Genomic DNA, 18,608 nt, shown 5'->3' on the forward strand with positions numbered 1-18,608 from the left:
ATACTGAAAAAACAATATAAAATGTTTTAAATGAAACAAATGGCTAAAAATATTTCTAAAGATATACATTTCAGAGCAAACTAAAGTTATGACTAATTCTGAATACTTTTAGAAAATGTTATTTTCTAAATAAAATAAAAAAAATTGATCTCCTAACTTTCAAAATGGAGCTCTACCAGACATTTTTAATTTCTAAAAAAAATAAATAAATAAAACATTGAACTCAGAATATTAACAGATTATTTTTATTATAAATATACAGTGTTAAAATGGCATGGTACCTGACACTGAAAGTCTTTTACCATTAAAACAGAGGGGAAAAAAATGAAATGGAGAAAAACAAAAACAGACCATGTGCTGTAAATCAGTAACAATTAAAATACAACATATCCTTAATCAAGCAAGAATTTTCTGGTTCCAGTCCAGCGCCTTGTGGACACCGCCATTGTGTTGGGTAAAACTTGGGAGGCAACAGTCCAGCAGAGCTCACTCTGGATACAGACGGTATTATTTTACAGACAATCTGTGTGTAAATAGAAGCAGGAAATAAAATATTTTTCTTCTTTCATTCTTATAAAAGAGATCTCAGACAGACATTTCTGTTGTGTAACATCCAGTTTGTAAAGGTGCCACATGGAGCATTTTTCACCATCTGTATTTGGTTGATTTAAGTTACAGTTGTATAAAATGGACATTTGGGATGTTTGCTATTCAAGACAGTCCTGAAAGCTTATGGCGGTGGAGAGAGAAGATTATTTTATATTTCAAACACATTTCTTTATTTTAGACTGAATTTTGATTAATTTCAGACAAACTATTTTGCATCTTTCAATATTAAAATAATCTAAGTTCAAATTTTCCACACAGATAATCAGTTATGTACTGGTATTCAACAATTTGTGCTTATTTACCTACATTAAAGCTTAATGTATTTCAAACTAGCATTTTATTTTTGCTTAAACAAGGTTATTTGTATTACAAAACCCTTTTGATATATTTTGTGTCATTACAAGGCAAATTTTAAGGGAAATTACCAGAATAAAAAAAAAAAAATTACATCCAACCTTGAAACTATAAACTTTTCTTCATAAATAAATCAATAAAATACATAAGAGGACATAAGGCAAATGTTTAGATATGAAAACTGAGAAGCTTTTAGGGCATCTTAGGAAGCTGCAGAACAGTTAAATTAATTCAACAATTCAAAGACGTAAAAATGTGACATGTAGCACCTTTATTTTGATCATGTATCATCATAAATGTCCAACCGACTTGCCGTCCCTTTTCTTAAATCTTGTAGGTCCGGTTCAGTCCAACACACAGAGCCGAGTGTTATTTCGGTGTCATGGGTCTTCTCTCATCAAATCCTCAACACGAGAATTTACAAAAACCCGCAAAGGCCATAAATTTTAACAAAACTCACCTACAATAGGACCCCATGTTCAAGTCCATGGCACGAAGGCTAATGAGCCAATTTAACTTTCTTTCGCTTACAAATATCAACTCCAAATTTAAGTATCAGGCACTTATAAGTACTTTACATGAATGAGCAGTGCCGTTCAAGACTGAGTAGTGTGCAAAACACCATAAGAAATCTGTATAACATGCATAACAAACTGTAAACATTGTGAGACCTATCAAAGAAAAAAAAAACTAGCAAGTCTAAGCTTAAATATCCAAACAAAGAAAAAAAGTTATACTAGTTTAAAAAGCTGAAAAAAAGAGAGAATAAAATAAAATAATGAGTGGCATGTCATTATTATTCAATACATCAACAAAAAAAAGAAGCAAAAGAACTGAAGTCAATGTTCAGGTGATTCTAAATTGGTCCAGTGGAGCTGTGTTTCACCTGGGAGGAACCACAAGGCTGATCAGACCCAGACAAACTTTAAAGGAAGAGGTTTGGAAACTCAATTTTAAAAGTTGAGGTTATTAGAATAAGAATCAGTTTGAGGTTATGCATTTGTTTGGCAAATGCATATTAAAGGCGCTCTACACAAATTGAACTGTAAGATCAACCCTCTACCGTTACACTAATGATAAACAGGAGCTTTTAAAAGTGTTGCCTGAGCAAAGCAACGAGTTTTTAAAAAAGTTTTGTGTTCTTAAAGCAACTGCAACTCAAGAAAAAGTTCACCGTTAGCATCTTGGCGCACAAACAATTTGGTATAAACCAATCTAAGTCAAAAAAGACAATTGATTCATAGGAATTACTGTCTAAAATAAAATATATATATATATATACTGTTAAATATAGAATCTTTGGAACAGTAACTACAATGAAAACTCTAAATGTCAGCATGCTAAGTTAACAAAATTATCACCATTCTAGTAGCAGCAACTTTGAAGTGTTGTAAGATGAGTAGTCATAAATTCTTATTTTAACACCATTAATCACACAACTGCTTTCTTGAAGTTCTATTCTGGAGTCTAGTGGGTAACCGAAACAGCAACAGCAGGCTGGACTTGGCCCACGAGCCTCGAGTTTGAAACACGCTGCAATGTGATAAAACTGTTTTGAAAAAACAGTCCAGCAAAACCAAGAAGGTTTGGTGCCCATGAATTAATCATAAGCTAATAATGTTGAGTAAATTTCAATAAAATGCAAAAATGACTCAAGCTGTCAACGAGACTAGCTGGCAAAATTATTGCTGTTGTATCAGTAATTGACAAAACCTTTATTAGTTAATGGGAATATATATATAACATACAAAAATTAAGAAGGTCCAAAAACACATTGACCCAAACAGCTACTTTTAAGCTCTGACGAGTCGTTCATCTGATGCGTTATTATATTAGCATGTTCAGCTAACCATCATACTAAATTACATAATGTAGGGTAGCAATCTTTCTTCATATGTTCCCTCAACACTTTCATGAAATACAGAAAATATGGCAAGCAGCTTAAAATGTAAGTCAGACATTGTTCCTAATGCTAACACCATCATTTCATGTCAGTTGTTAGCAGCTTCTGAACAGCAGCTTTGTGGAGGACCAATATGATTTTTATCATTCTTTCATTTTAAAATGTGATAAACTCTTTAGCGAGCACCACTGTCCACATCATTAGTTCTACAAACACATTCCTTTAAAGCTCTCTGGGACTAAAAAATACAGGTTTACTGATGTGATGAAGCAGAGCCAGACAGTAGTTACAGTAGTTACCCTGCTGTGAAAAACATTACTGTGATAAAGAATATTTGACATTTGTGGGTTTTTTTGCCCCAAAAATATTTTACAATGAAGAAGGAAAACAAATGAATGAAGTAAAATTGTAAAAATACTATCAATAACAGAATTATACAGGAAACTGGTGGAGCACTTTGGTGCATACTGAATACACATTGTTTCTTCATGCACTCACAAGTATTTTTGCTGAACATGGAACCAACAGTCAAACAAATCTGATAAAAATAATTACTAATAAGCACATTTTTCATCTTTTAAAATATTTCTTTAAAATATTTTCTTTGTGGATAAATCAATGTGAATTTTTCCACCTATTAAAAACTTTCAGACAACATTCTGAGCTTTGAAACAGGTCAAAAAACAGTGTGGCCATGAGCTACATAACTCGGAAAAAACAGCACCTATTAGATTGCGTCAAATAAAAAAGCTGAGAAATGAGAGACAGTAACTTATAACTGGCTTAAATATGACAAAAAGCAAAAGGAATACAGTAGGTGTGCAAATCTGAACCAGCATAAGTGGTGTCAAAGCGAACAGGAAAGTGAGTTAAAGAAATACCTTGATGTTTGAAAGCAAGAAAAGCGAATTTTTTTTTGATGGAAGATTCAATTTTAGTTTCTCGTCTCTGACAAGAGGCTTTAACCAACATAAAATTCCTGGAATCACAGGTGCATCTAAAGAAATTTAAATTGAGAATTCAAGTTAAGAACTCAGTCCATAAAGTGAAACTACAGAAATTTCATGAGTGCATTACAGAAAGAGATTTATTTTAAGAATTTATTTCTGCTTTTGGTAATTATAGCTTACCGGTAATGAAAACCAATAATGTTCAAGTACATAAATGTTATGCAGGCAAGAAAAGGTCATTGCTAAAAAACTTGTCTGTCCAGAGAATGCTATAGCAAAGAATCTAAATGGAAATTTAGTGCAAGGAAAATCTTCGCAACCATGAGTTACACTTTCTGAACTGAATTTATGGATCAAAACAAACTCCTTGGTGATTTTCTAAGTTATTGAGACGCATCAGTACAGCGCATGAATCCCAATATGGAAGCAGGAGTTTCTCACTTTGAAGCTGCAGATACAAGATTTGTTTTGATTTCAAACTTACTGGTTTGGCAGCAGTCTCTACCTAATGAGGAAGGAAGCTACAGATGTTGTGGACCATTCCGAGCATGCTTTCAACTCAAACATGTTGGGATAGTTTTATAATTCTGAAACAGGGTTAAAAAAAGGGGGGGCAGGTGGAGAAATGAAGAACCTGAGGTAGTTTAGACTGTCGAAGCTACATGTGGGATCTAAGAATCTGAACAGAGACGAAGATGAGAGCAAGCCGACAAGATGGTGAACCTGATCGATGGCTGTATTGTTGAAACATCAAGGTATCTCCATCTGAGTGGATGCAGATGAAGCCCGGAATGGCAAGGGTCACTGGCCCTTTAAGGCACGTTTGTGTACGTTTACATCAGCTAACGAGCAGAACTGAAAAGCTTCACTTTCACTGGATACATTGTGAAGACAGCTTTTCATTTTGAGCCCTAGATTACATTTAAACACTATCAGAAAATAAGTCTCTCCCTAAGGACGTCGAGAACAATTTAAAAACGAACGAGACCAGGGATGCTGTGGGAGGAGCCATGATGCATACCATCACCCAAACATGATATCTTGTTCTGTTGTGGATCCGTTTCAGTTTCATCGGAACGTAGAGGAGAGTGTATAGTGTTTCCCAGGGTTATGGCAGTGTTCAAGAACAAAAAGAAAATCAGCTCCCGTTTTTGTTTTAATGGAAACTCATCTGTGATTGTCATGATTCTGTTTGATGACATTCCTCCAGAGAAAACGGAAATGTAGCAAAATAAACGTCATTAAAGAAGCAAACACCCGGCGCAGACGAGTCTTTGAGGTGATCCAAATTTATGAAAATAAACGCTAAAAACAGTGTGTGTTCATGTTGGAAGGGCCGGCTCCTTTCAGCTCTGCGGGACCGGGACATAAGGTTGGATCTCGCTCCGGTTGCTCCTTCCCCATCGGCTCCTCCTGCTTCTTTGCCTCCGTCTTCGCGCCTCCATCTCCGACTTCGGTCCTTTTGGTTTCGGTTGGAGGAGGAATTTTCACAAACCTCGTCCCATTCATGTCTTCCTCCAGTTTCACCTGGAAGGGTGGAAGTCCGAGCAGAAAAGCCCTGATGCGGCTCGGGGAGCTCAGGTCCGCTGGCTCCTCCTGGCCCCTCGCCTCCACGCTCTGAATGCCGGACACCGCCAAGGAGCTGGAGCGGCCCCTGACACTGAAATCCTGCGCTTGCTCCTGGGTGCCACCGCGTGGCCTCTTGGAGGACGACGGATCCGAGTTTCTGTTGACAGCTTGTGGACTCTGCTCTGGGCCCTCGGCGCTGGGCCGTTTGGGTGGTAAGCGTTTGCTGAGATTGAGGGGCAGCGCCTGCTCCGGCGGCGGGGTGATGGGAGAGCAGGGCGGCTTGGCGTTCAGGTCCTGTGACAGTGCCTCTGATAGTCGGCGGGTGAAGGTCTGCAGCTGAGATGAGTCCAGGTGAGCCCGCATCACCTTCCTCACCTGGACACTGCAGTCCAGATTGAGAGGAAGGACGCGGAGTGGAGGAGGTGGGGGCCGGCTCCTAGAGGCTCCGCGCTGAGCCCCGTCGTCTGAGCCGCAGCCAGAGCAGTGATGCTGGTGGAGCTGGTGCAGCTGAGGCTGCAGCTGCTCCGAGCTGGGGTGGGGCGTGTCCGGGTTCCCTCCTTTGGGCTGGAGGGTGAAGATGGCCGGGTGGAGCTGTGCCGGGTCCTGAGGGGTCAGGGCGGGGCTGTCGGGGGCCCTCTGGAGGCTGATTTGGCTCCTGAAGACATCCAGAGGGCACACACCTTTGATGGGGCTGAAGCTGCTGAGCGAGCCGGTGACGAAGTGAGGGAGGGCTGGGATGAGAACGCTCGGAGGGGGAGGAGCCGCCGAGTCGCCGCGTTCAGACTTCAGCTCCGTCGTTTTGAAGGGGAGGAAGGAAGGAGACATGGGGGAGAGGTCAGGGGTCAGGGGCATGCTGAGCGGGAGAATGGCCGGCTGGATGGGCTGCAGGGACGAAAACAAAGATGAATTACAACATAAAACTGATCTTTCAAAGTTTTTCTTACAGAGTTTGGGAACTTTACCCAAGCATTTTCAAGGTACGTTTTCACATTCTATCTGCACCACAGATAAAAAATGCACTAGGAAAGTTACAAATAAAAAAGTTCTCTGTTTTCTAGCATTTAGTAAAAATAAATCATTTTGGTACTTTAATTGACCTGAAATAAGAGAATTTTGATCTGATTTCACTTCAGACAGCGGAAAAAAATTCTCCAAATTTGGGCATTTAATCAAATGATAAATTGCAACATTTTTATAAAACTGTCCAATTAGAATATTACGCACTTTCAAAACCTTTAAAACACCTAAAGGATCATAAAGTCTGGCTTTGCTAAAGGAAACAGAAATGCGAGTAGCATCAGGATTTTTACCCGGTGTGTGCTGCTGGGTGTCAGTCCTCCTCTGCCTGCAGGGGGCAGCAGAAGACTGTGCTGCTTCAGCTCCACCACTGCTGCTGCTGTTTTGGTTGCTGCTTGCTGCTGAGCCATCAGTTTGGCCTGAGCAATTAGCGTGGATTTGTTGCGAGTTCCTGGTGGTCGGCCTCTTCCTCGTTTCACCACTATGGCGCCATTTGGACTCAGAATCTGCTCAAGGACAAGAGGAGAAAAGGATAAAGTCGGTTCTCTGGTGGGTTTAAAAAATTAGTTCAGCAAATAGGAGTGGTAAAATGATTACAATCCAAGAAAAAAGTATGTTGTCTATTCAGAAGAGTTGTTCAAAATGATTCTGAAAATTTGCCATGTTTGTCTGAAGTGGGCGTGGTTATTAAACCAAATACCTTTCGTGAGAGAAATATTTTCAGTTTCAGTCACTCTACTTTTAACAAGAATCAGACAACACAACTTTTATCTATTTTCCTACAGAAAAACTTGTTGACACTGTGTAGATTTTCATATAGCAACTTAAAAATGTCTTTTAATCAATAAAACCTATTCAAATCAATCAATCAATCAAATTTTTTTGTATAGCACATTTCAGCAGCACGGCATTTCAAAGTGCTTTAAATCATAAACACAAAAACACAAAGTCATGCAACATAGAATAAACAATACATTGTCACATATTACGTTTCAAATACAATTCTAACCAGGTGTGTTTTTAGTTGAGATTTAAAGGAAGTCAGTGTTTCAGCTGTTTTACAGTTTTCTGGAAGTTTGTTCCAAATTTGTGGCGTATAGATGCTGAAAGCTGCTTATCCTCGTTTGGTTCTGAGAGGTCTGGAAGGTTGATACAACTACAGTAGATCTTTAATGTATTGTGGTGCTAAACTATAGTGATTTGTAAACTAACAACAGTATTTTAAAGACTATTGTTTGAGCTACAAGGAGCCAGTGCAGGGACTTTAAAACTGGTGTGATGTGATCTATCTTCCTGGTTTTAGTGAGAACGCGAGTAGCAGAGTTCTGGATCAGCTGCAGCTGGAGGACTGACTTGTTGGACAGGCCTGTGAAGACAGTGTTGCGGTAATCAATGTGACTAAAGATAAGCCCATGGATGAGCTTCTCTCGATCTGACTGAGACGTTAGTCCTCTAATCCTGGAGATGTTCTCCAGGATTAGAGGACTAACTTCAGGTGATAGAAGGTGACTTTGTAACTGCCTTTATGTGGCTCTGAAGGTTCAGGTCAGAGTTCATCACAACTCCCAGGTTTCAGGCCTGATCGCTAGTTTTTAGTTGTAATAACTGAAGTTGTGCATTGACTCTAGATCAATGCACAGGTCCAAAAATAATAACTTCACACTGAATAATAACATCAGTTTTGTTCCTGTTCAGCTGCAGAAAGTTTTGGCACATCTACACATTTATCTGTTCTAAGCATCTGTTCAGTGCTTGGATGAGTTCAGAGTCACCTGGTGACATGAGCTAGTGGGAGCATATAAATATTCAATAAGAGGGGTCCTGGGATTGAATCCTGGGGTTTCCCATTGTGATCTCCAACCTCTTTGATGAGAAGTAATTGAAACAAAGAAATCCCTGTTCTATATGTAAGATTCAAACCAGTTAAGCACTGGACCGGAGAGTCCGACCCAACTCTCCAGTCTATACAGTAATATGCCATGGTCGACAGTATCAAAAGGCCCAACAGAACCAGCACTGTGGTTCTCCCACATTCCGTATTTATATGGATATTATTGAACGCTTTTACAAGGGCAGTCTCAGAGCTGTGGTGAGCACAAAAACCAGACTGGAAGGAGTCAAAGCGGTTGGTTATTGTTAGGAAGCTATTTAACTGTTCAACCACAGTTTTTTCAATAACTTTGCTGATGAATGATGCTGGATTACTATAGATCGGCCTGTAGTTCTGCAGTAGTGATTTGTCCAGATTGTTCTTTTTTTATCAGTGGTTTAATTACTGCTATTTTCAAAGCCTGGGGAAAAACGCCTGATGAGAGCGATGAGTTTACTATTTGGATCAAATCAGTAGAAATAACAGGCAGGACTTCCTTAAAGAAATGTGTGGATATGATGTGAAGACAGCAAGAACTTGAGCTTAATTGACTTATAATTTCCTCTAGGGTTTTATAATTAAGTTGCTGAAATTGAGTCACTTTTCCTGTATTTATATTTTCAAATCAACAGTATATGCTGCTTCCTTTAATGCTTTTGATATTAATTGCGTTTCTTATTTAATGGAAACAACACTATTGTGAAAATTAGTTTTTCCCATATCAGCAGAAAATCAAAAAAGCTTTGAGCACGTTTGTAATGGAAATGCAGCAACACCTTGCTGTACTTACTAATTAACAACGGTTGTTAAAATTAATAAGAATCAAATAAAGTTTTGATTTGATCAGTTGTGCTTTTAGCTTTTGAAAAGAACAGAAATAGGATAAAAATGACAGCAGAACCTGACACTGGGTGAATCAACCCTTCAGTGTGTGACTCACAGGAGGCGGAGCTGCAGGTGATAACGTCCCCGTCCTCCTCTCCTTGGGTTTGGGTCCGGGCTTTCTGCCTCTGGGCAGAGGTTTCCGCCCTCGTATTCCTCTGGGTTTGGAAGGCAGCGGCACATCGGGGATTTTAAACTCTGCTCCACCTCCGGCTCTCAAGTGCTCCTCATATGGAAGCATTAGTCTGAAAACACACACATTTAGAGGTTTTAGTGGAGGCATTCCTGGTTTTGGATCCTGACAAAGGCGGTCAGGATGAGGGAGAGTTTGTTCGTCCAACCTTTCGTAGTGTCTCCTCGTGCAGGTAGCTGCGCTAGTGCTGCCTGGACATCCGCCCAGCTCGTTGTACACCACCTTCCACAGGCGGTCCGAAGTCACCTGACATACAAACACAGAACAATCACCAGAGATCCTCCAGGAATCTGTTCATCGTTGACTTTGGTTTTTGTTGACTCAAATGTCGCTGCACCATGTTGGAAGCTAAAAATTTGTAATGATTTGCCTCTAATTCAGACCTTTCTGTAATGTTTTTAAGTTGTTTGGATGTCTTGAAAGTCTATCTAAGGTTCACTGTTGAATTTTTTCAGCTTTTTCAACAAAATCTCGACTAAGGTAGATCATGCTCACCTTCTTGTAGCCACCGAGCCGTTTGACCACTGAATACATGAGGAACAGGTCGACTGCAGAAACAGATCAAAAATGCAAACCAGGTTCAGCTCAGTAAGTCTATAAGTTCCCTACTGAATCCACATTGATCACACTTATTTTTAAGCTCTATGATTCATACAAATGTTTCCAAATCTAAATTCTGCTGGTTCAAATTCACAGGCAGAGAATGCATATGAAACCATCTTTAGGGTTTTTAGATAGACAACAGCAATTAATGGAGAGAAATAAGCAAGAGGTGAAAAAGGAAACTAAAGACAAAAGAAAATGTTCTATTATACAAACAAAAGGTCAACAGGAATAGGAATAGGGAAAAAAAGGGAAATGAAATTAACAAAAAATTTTTTAAAAAGCTCAAAACAAATAATGCATGGAAGGAAAATAAAAACAAAGCTACCAATTCTTAGTTTATTTTGTTGGTAATTTAGCAATTTATGAATTAAACATTTAAAAAAGCACTAATAACTCAAATCTTTAATTAGTTTGCACATTACTGGTTGAAGACTGTTGTACCGGAAAAATAAAGTTGGTAATCTTGAACGCTTTATTTGGCACAGTGTGGTTAAGCCTCACATAACACTGGTTATCCATAAACATGACTTAATTGTTATTCGGTAAATAATGATACTTTTTATGCAAAAGTTGATATTTTAGTGGAGTTTTAAAACAAGTCTTAATGACAGTAGTCATAGACATTCATAAAGAGTCCTTCATGTTCATGACAACTATTAAGTCATGTTTATGATAGTGCTATGTCAGTCTTATGCACACCCTGTCAAAGTGTTACCAAAAAGTTAATTAAAAAGAATACAGACTGCAAAATGGTGATGGGACAAAATGACCAGATATAGAGAAAAAAATGTTTTAGTTATAAGACTAGGATAGAAAAGTTGGAAAGTAAAAGATAAGAAACTCATAAAAGACAAAAATCAATCAAATGGAAAGCTTCACAAAAAATGTATATAAAAGAACTTAAAAAGTATTAATAACACAAAAAAGGATTAAATAAACTTTCCAGAGTAACAACAGAAGATGATTTTTATTGAAGGAGTGAAGGAAAACTGAACAACAGAGCAGAGAGAGGAGGGAAAACGGAGGACTCACTCTTCTTGAAACCTAGGTTGGGAACTTTGTGGATGGGCGATCCGTGGCGCTCCATGAAAACGAAGAGCTGATCCAGGAACAGCTGTTCCTCTGGATGAGGGAGCCAGCTGCCCTCACAGCCGACCTCCACGCTGCCCATCACGTTCTCCTGCAGGATGAAGAGAAGAAAAAGGAGGACAGTTTGAGACAGTCCACTTTTAGACAGTTTTCTGTTAAAGTCTCGTTTTGTCAAACTTTCCTGAATAAATGTCCATATTTTCAGAGAAATGCAGTGAAAGTGGAGGGGGTTCAATATGAAACGCTATGAGGATCACCCACATCTTCAGATATTCTCTGTTAACATTTTGTGATCAACAATTGTAAGGATCACTGAAGTTGATCTGCTTTGACTTCTGAAACTAATTCTTGGTCTAACTTCTCTCTGAACTCCTGTGTCTTTATGAGGTTTTGGAGGGAAAGAATGAGCAGAAGATGTTTATTGATTCAGAGTTGGGCTGAAAGAAGGCTTTAGCTTCAGAGAGCAGACAAAGGTTCTAGGATAAAAACACACCGACCTTCATCTTTTCGATCCAGGACTCTGGTTGGCCTGAGGTCGGAGAGTCTTTACTGTCGCGACCTTTCCTCTTACGAGGTCGTCCTCGGAGACTCAGAGATGGACACCCTGGAGGACACAATGAGGACAAACTTTTAAAAACAGTAACAATGTACTGCAGAATCTAAAAGAAAACAATCAAGATGTCCAGCAGGGTGCAGCCTTTCACAGGCAGGCTGTCAGGAAGGAAGTGACGTTTTTGAGTCTGTTAGTGACAGACTAACAATCTGTTAGTCTGAGGCATGATTTCATGAGAACAACAACTCGGGGTGGAAGATCATTTCAAATCTTGAACAGAAAACCCACAGAAATCATTTTCATTTGGACTAACATCAACAGTTTAACCGCCTTAGGGGACAAACGAGACTGTATGTGTGAAAATTATTCACCCTAATCAGCAACTAAAAATCAGAGTGATATGAATAATCGTTAACATGGTGGTGAGGTTAAGCTGGTTAAACAAAGATGAAATTATTAATCCAATTAATTGACTGTTGAAATAATTGTCAACTAATTTAGTAATAGGTTATTCAATAGACAAAAAATCCATTTGCTGAAAAAAAAAAAACATACAGAGAAGTAGTTAAGCCAAAACTTTACAAAATACGTTTTGAATTCAAGATAAAACCTAATTTGGACATGAATATAATTTACCCCAAATGTCATAGTTTTAACTTCACCCGGTACATATTCACTAAAAGATTCCTATATTATTTGATTTTAAGCAATAAAATGTTTATTTTCTCATTTTAAAAATCAATAAAATTGATTTTTTTGCATCCTTTAATCCATTTCTAATACTGTATAAAAAAGGAATTAGAGGTCAAATCAAACATTTGTAAAATATGGCAATTTTTAAAAATCTGATTAATTGCCAAAATAATCAATCAAAATAAAGGTTGCATAGAGCAGAAATTTTAACACGATATGCCACAATGATGCACTACACACAGTAAAGTACACTGGATTTGGAGCAGAAAGATAAGAAATACAAAACGAACACAGATACTTCACTAAAAGGAGAACAGGAAATGGTTGTTAATTGCAGCCCTATTATTAAATATAGTTAAAAGGTTATTTTAAAACATTTATTAATGCAACAAAGTATTGTATATTTAACACAGAATATGGACCACTTTATCCCACTGTGCTACTTTCCTCTCCAGCGCCTCCCCAACCTGCATTATTCAGTTATTTTAACTGTGAACTGGATGTTTTTTTTGTTATTTGCTCTCCATAGAAGCTTCATCTGGTCTTCTGTTGTTTTAACTGCGGTACCTTCCTTGAGGAGGGCAATGGCTGACATATTGCTGCCATCAACTAAATGTTCTGTCTCTCCTGCTATTACCTTTTGGTTTTTATAAACATAGAAAGTTCTCCTACATCGGTTCATGCGTTTATTTTTTTGTGTCTGCTCTGCTGCCTTCTGAAACCTCCAGTTGGTCATGGCAAATGGCAGCTTGTACTGAGTCGTGTTCTGCTGGAAGTTTCTTCTCGTTAAAGGTGAATTTTCCTCTTCACTGTTGCTGTATGAATGCTCAGCATGCATGTAGCATGTAGCGATTGTCGCAACGTAGTGGTCCAGCAGGAGTGGATGCTGCAAGTCAGTGACTCAATGTAATCTGCTAGATTTCTTTAGATAGAAACTTCTTAAACTAATTTCAACAAGAAATTGAGATTAATGTGCTGTTTGATAACCAAGATCAACGGGAATGATTGTGATATTGCAATTCAATGCCGCTATACAAAAAAAATTAATTGAAAAAAGGAGTATAAGCAGTAGAAAAAAAACTACTTATGCTTCCTCAAGTTGTGAGGAAGGTTTCCAGTTTCACTCACTGAACTGCCAGGAGAAACAGGCGCTGCTCTCCAGTGTCGGGTGGTTGAAGGTGTCCCTGCAGTACATCACCCTGACATTGGGCAGAACCTTGATGGCCCCGAGGGCCAACAGGTATGGGTCCTGCAGCTTGGGGCCCCTGGCTCCATCCTGGATTCGTCTCTGCAGGGAGCGGAAGCGGCAGTACTGCGGGTAGCTGAGAACCTTGACAGTCTGCCGCAGCGACGGCTCATCTGCGGGGTGACAGCACAGAAAAAAATGGCAGAATCAGCATGGTGACCTCTGACCTGGTCTTGAAGAAAACACAAGCTGCTGAATAGTGAAGCAACATTTCTACTGACAAGTCAGAACTTTTGACTGATCGACATCTCATTTCAAAACTCTTTTAACTTTTCATAAAATCACATCCAAGCTTTCTCTGAGGAGAAACACATTGCAAAAATAATTATTACTCTACTAGAGAGATGCTTTTATATATATATATATAAAAAAAAAAAAATCATGGTCATATTTAATCTTGTTTCCTACAACAGGATTACAAATATGAGCAAAACAAAATTTGATGCTGTTATAAAACTATTTCTGTACACTTAAATGTCAAGATATATCTTGAAGAGTGGGGAAACTGTCAATATCTGTAGGTTGTTTGAAACAAAAATGTACACACATCCAGAACAAAGATTAAAAAAAAACTAAAAAAAACTAACCTAAGCATGATTTTGAAGAGAAAAAAGAAACAATTAAATCAGAAATTTAGATTTAGAAAATTGCAAAGAAAGTTAATTATTTTTTTCAAACTTCTAAATCTTTCAAGATCAATGCACCAATCAGGATTTCTTTACATCAAAACTTTAACTGAAAATTCAAAAAACAAACTGCGGCACAAGATGTCAGCTGATTGGTTTACAGAACAGTTATACTGTTGCTTCATTCTTCTGTGGGAACAGTTGAAATGCTTTTATGCAAGGCATTGCATATATTCACATCCCATGAATATTTCTGTTTTATATTTCAACACCACCATTGAAAAGTTTGGACACAAAAGGTCATAACAAAACATCCTGTTTATGATGGGAAAAATGAGACCAAACAGTCAGGAGATGAACATCACTGTAAAAAGTTATTTTGATGTTGAGAGTTAAAAAAATAACTTTAGTTCTTTACTAACTTTACATTTATACCTCTTGACCCTTTTTAATGTTCTCTGGTGTTTTGAAATTAGATTTTACATTTGCAAGTGCTGATTAATTGAAGAAGAAAAATAAAAATGAAAAAAGGGACTTCAACATTTTCTGCAAGTAAAAATGTGAAAATTGTGGAAAGAATTTGCTTTGCACTGTCCTGGGACAATGCTTTACAAAAGCAGCTTTTAATACAGTGACAGCTGGAAGTCTTTTGTCTCCATCAGCTTCAGACATTGGGGAATGAAGCAGTAAACTCTTTTGAAACAGCTCAGCATCAGTCACACTGGATGAACAGAAATTATTCTCCATTTTAAACAGATTTTTTCCAGGATTATCAACAACTCTGACCAGCTTCTTTATTTTTGCAGAAGAAAATCATACTTACAGCATGACACTACCATCACTATGTCTCATAATGGAGATTAATTGCTAAGAACGAGTCTCAATTTTAGTTTTCTGCCACAAAACATTTTAGGTATAAATCAAAAAATTACAGTTTTGCTTCTGACCAGACCTTTGGACATTTTTTTTTTTTTGCAGAGTTTTTATATAACAAGTCAAGAAGGAAATATGAACTGTTAATATCAAGATGTGATTTGCAAATCAAGGACATATTTAATTAAGTGAACACTCAAAACAGGAAATGGAGAGGAAAAAAAAAACAGAAAAAGTTTAACATTTTTCCAAACTTTTTATAAAGGTGGAAAATGATAGAAGCAGATTCTAGATTTTTCAAGACTGCAAAGGAACGCCATAAATCACACAAAGGTTGGCTTTATTTACCAATTAACTGATTTCTAAAGGAGGCAACAGATTTCATTTTGGGATACAAAAGGACCAAATGCAACTAACTGACCTTGAAAAGTGAACTATCATGGTTCTTCCACTTCATAATTTGTCTCTATTTTGCATCAAACTATTAAAAGCCCAACAAAATACATGTAGTTGCAACATATAGAAATGTGGAAAAGCAGATGGGTGTGAACACTTTTACAATTCCCTCCAACATTTCTGCTTTGCAGTAAGATTTGCAGCTGCTACACGTTAAAGCTAGCATGACTCAGTTTTTCCTCCAGCTCTTAAACCTCAGGGTTATCTCTCAGACTGAGATGTGTTGGTGAAAAGCAGGAATAGGGAGCCGACATGAAACTATAAACTGCTACATTTCTGTAACTCCTGCACCAGAAACAGAAAGTTAGAGGACAGAAAATTCCCAGGGAGAAAAAATGTCTGGCTGCCTGCAGAGGCTCCAAACATATCCTGTATCATTTTAGAAAAAGTTAGAAAATGAATGAAGTGGGTTTGACTGAAAAGACTTTTCTTCTGCTCATATATTTACAGAAATTCATGGGACGTTTGGCTGCGTTTTTGTTACCTTCAGTTTTGACATCCAGGAGCTCACTGTTGTCGCTTTGCATGCCATCGACGTTGTCTCCACCACTCTGTGGAAGTTCGTGGACACCGTTTGTCTTGACCACTGGAGGCATTGGGCCACCGCTCCACATGGCGAGGTTGGCACGCGACCATTTCACCAGGTCCTCCACCCGTACCACCATCTTCCTGGACACGGCCAGGACTTCATCCTGATGAAATAGAATAGAAATTTGCTTCAGAATTGCTGGAACAGAAATGTACATTAAAAATATGCAGAATTAGTCTTTATCTATTTGTAGGTAAGAAATAATACAGTGCCTCTAAAATGTATTCACCCCTTTTGGGTATTTTATAATTTGGAGTCTGTTGCTGACATAAAGGGGTGTATACTTATGTAACCCTATGTTGAATGTTACTTTTTTTTCCTTGAATGTCATTTTATAGAAATCAATTTCACTTTGACTTTAAAGGGCGTTTTCATAATTTTCTTGATAAAAAATTTAAAAAAAGAAATATGTGATGAATGGGGTGGGTGAAAACATTTTATTGGCACTGTGAAGAGTGAAACAGGATGTATTTGAAGGTCATGTGACTGTAAAGCTAATCAGATCAAATCAGATGTGGGGAATGTAACGACATTAGATTGTGATGGATTAGAACATCTGAAAAAGCACAGCATAAGGTGTAGTTCTTTACTCTTAGACATTTCTCAGTTTTCTTTCATCTTTATTGATCTTCGTGCAGAATGGATGGATCTGTTACTGGTCTTGATTACTGGGTAGAAGCATACTGCTCTGTTTGTCTCTGCAGCTGCAAGCAGAAAGCAGTGAAAGTGCAGCCAGTCAATTTCAACCACCACAGAGCAGCTGATGTTAAATTTAGCTGTCCTTTGGCCTTTATAATGCTACAAGAAAGACTTCTGAAGATGCTTAGTACTCACTACCTGCAGAGACGACTTATGACAGCACTACTTAGAAGCAATTATTTGTTGGCTAATGGCTAATGCTAAGTAAGAAAACATTTAGCTGAATGTTTGCAGTTTTCTGAAAAGTCTGCAAATAACATCTGGGTTCTCTTTTACATAATTGATGTTGTGAACCTTCAAAATAATAACCTGGATAAAATGCTGAACTTTGAGTAGTTAACTGAGGCTAATTAAAACAGTTTATGGAATCAGCTAAATGCTCGGTGTATGGAACTGCGGACTGAGGTTTACTGCTAACACATATAAGGGCGTAGAGTGAGAGCATAAAAATTAACATAATTAATGCTAATAAGTTAGCATTTCTTCTAACTGATTTAGGCACAAAAATTACAATACAAAATTCTCCTCCTGCTACATGAGAAGGAGAAAACTTTTCTGAATTATGCCACTAAATAAAATAAATCCATATTGTTTGAGACACAAAGTCTCAAATATGCTGACCTATTTATGTGGTTCACACAAGTTGCTAAAATTGTCCAAGATGATTAAAATAAGTTTAGTGCATTTTTCTTTAAGAACAAAGGTTTATGTAGTTAAAACATTTAGATTTTACTGTATAAAAAAATATTATGAATTTTTACCACATCAAATTTCTCTACATTGAGAAGCTTTTCACTCTGGAACCCATAAATAAAGGGTTTTTTAATATCCGGTAGCCTGATAGACTGTGTGATTGGGAAACAAAATTGAAACGCTTGTTATTTTCAGCTGATGCTGCCGTTTTCCCCTTTGTCTGTAATGGCACGGCAAAAAAAAAAAAAAAAAAAAAAAAAAAAAAAAAAAAAAAAAAAAAAAAAAAAAAAATCAATGAAGGAAACGCCATGAAACCCTCTGAAAAAGTAAACTTCCTTCTTCAATAAATGTAAACAAAAATGGAGTAATGTCAGATTTTAGCAGCTATAGGATTTCTCTTTTGTCTTTGACAAAAAACGACAAGCCGTTTCACCCGCCAGCGCGACACTTGCATTTCGTTTGGTTGTATTTACCTAGAATGTTTTGCACTATAGCTGTCTTGAATCCACATATGCATTCGAACTGCACTAGAGTTCATTTCAACTAAACAGAGACCTAAATTTCTAAGTGGATCAAAGTTAATTTTTTGGTCCACATCAGGGTTTGATTACACAGCTCTGCAAATGAACTGGATTAAACAGTCTAAACTTTAAAAACCATTTAGGGTTCTTCAAAAGAAGTATCCATGTGAACCTTAAGAATAAAATGTGCAGCTCACATTTTATCATTGATTGAGTTTTAAAAACCCAAGACAGCAGCAATAATCTTTAACCATACAAATTGTGTTCATAAATATTTGTTCCTTAGCAACAAAGTGCTTCAAGAGTTGAAACCTTACAAAATTAATTGTTTAGTTCTTCATAATGCGAGACTTCAGTGTCACTGATAAACAGAAACCTAGACAAGTCAAAGTTTCCCATTTTGATTTTTGCTTGTAGAAAAATACCTAGAGGCCTTGAATAAATCAGCTTCGATCAGCTCCTCCTCCATCCCACCTGAGCAGGTGAAGACATCAAGCTGAACATGTTCAAACAGAAGAAAACACGAGGAAACAAAGGAATCTACAGAGAGCAGGATAAGATAAGTCTGAACTGCTTAAGAAAGGCTTTGTGATAAAATATGACTGCAAAGTAGATGT

At 37.7% G+C, this 18,608-nt stretch overlaps 1 protein-coding gene across 1 annotated transcript in view; it reads right to left on the reverse strand.

Moving 5' to 3' along the window:
- Positions 1-229: 229 nt before the first annotated feature.
- zgc:77151 (uncharacterized protein LOC337153 homolog) overlaps positions 230-18,608 on the reverse strand; it is a 47,647-nt gene continuing 29,268 nt past the window's right edge. Inside the window, exons 4-12 of the mRNA XM_055046731.1 lie at positions 15,974-16,181; positions 13,417-13,647; positions 11,540-11,646; positions 10,986-11,133; positions 9,843-9,895; positions 9,496-9,593; positions 9,213-9,399; positions 6,696-6,908; positions 230-6,267 (exon numbers count right to left, since the gene is read on the reverse strand). Of these exons, the coding sequence (XP_054902706.1) occupies positions 5,122-6,267; positions 6,696-6,908; positions 9,213-9,399; positions 9,496-9,593; positions 9,843-9,895; positions 10,986-11,133; positions 11,540-11,646; positions 13,417-13,647; positions 15,974-16,181 (2,391 nt within the window). The 3' untranslated portion in view covers positions 230-5,121. The remainder of the gene's footprint in view (positions 6,268-6,695; positions 6,909-9,212; positions 9,400-9,495; positions 9,594-9,842; positions 9,896-10,985; positions 11,134-11,539; positions 11,647-13,416; positions 13,648-15,973; positions 16,182-18,608) is intronic.

This window comes from Poeciliopsis prolifica, unplaced genomic scaffold, assembly GCF_027474105.1.
Source record: "Poeciliopsis prolifica strain line A6 unplaced genomic scaffold, Auburn_PproV2 SCAFFOLD024, whole genome shotgun sequence".
Lineage (NCBI taxonomy): Eukaryota > Metazoa > Chordata > Actinopteri > Cyprinodontiformes > Poeciliidae > Poeciliopsis > Poeciliopsis prolifica.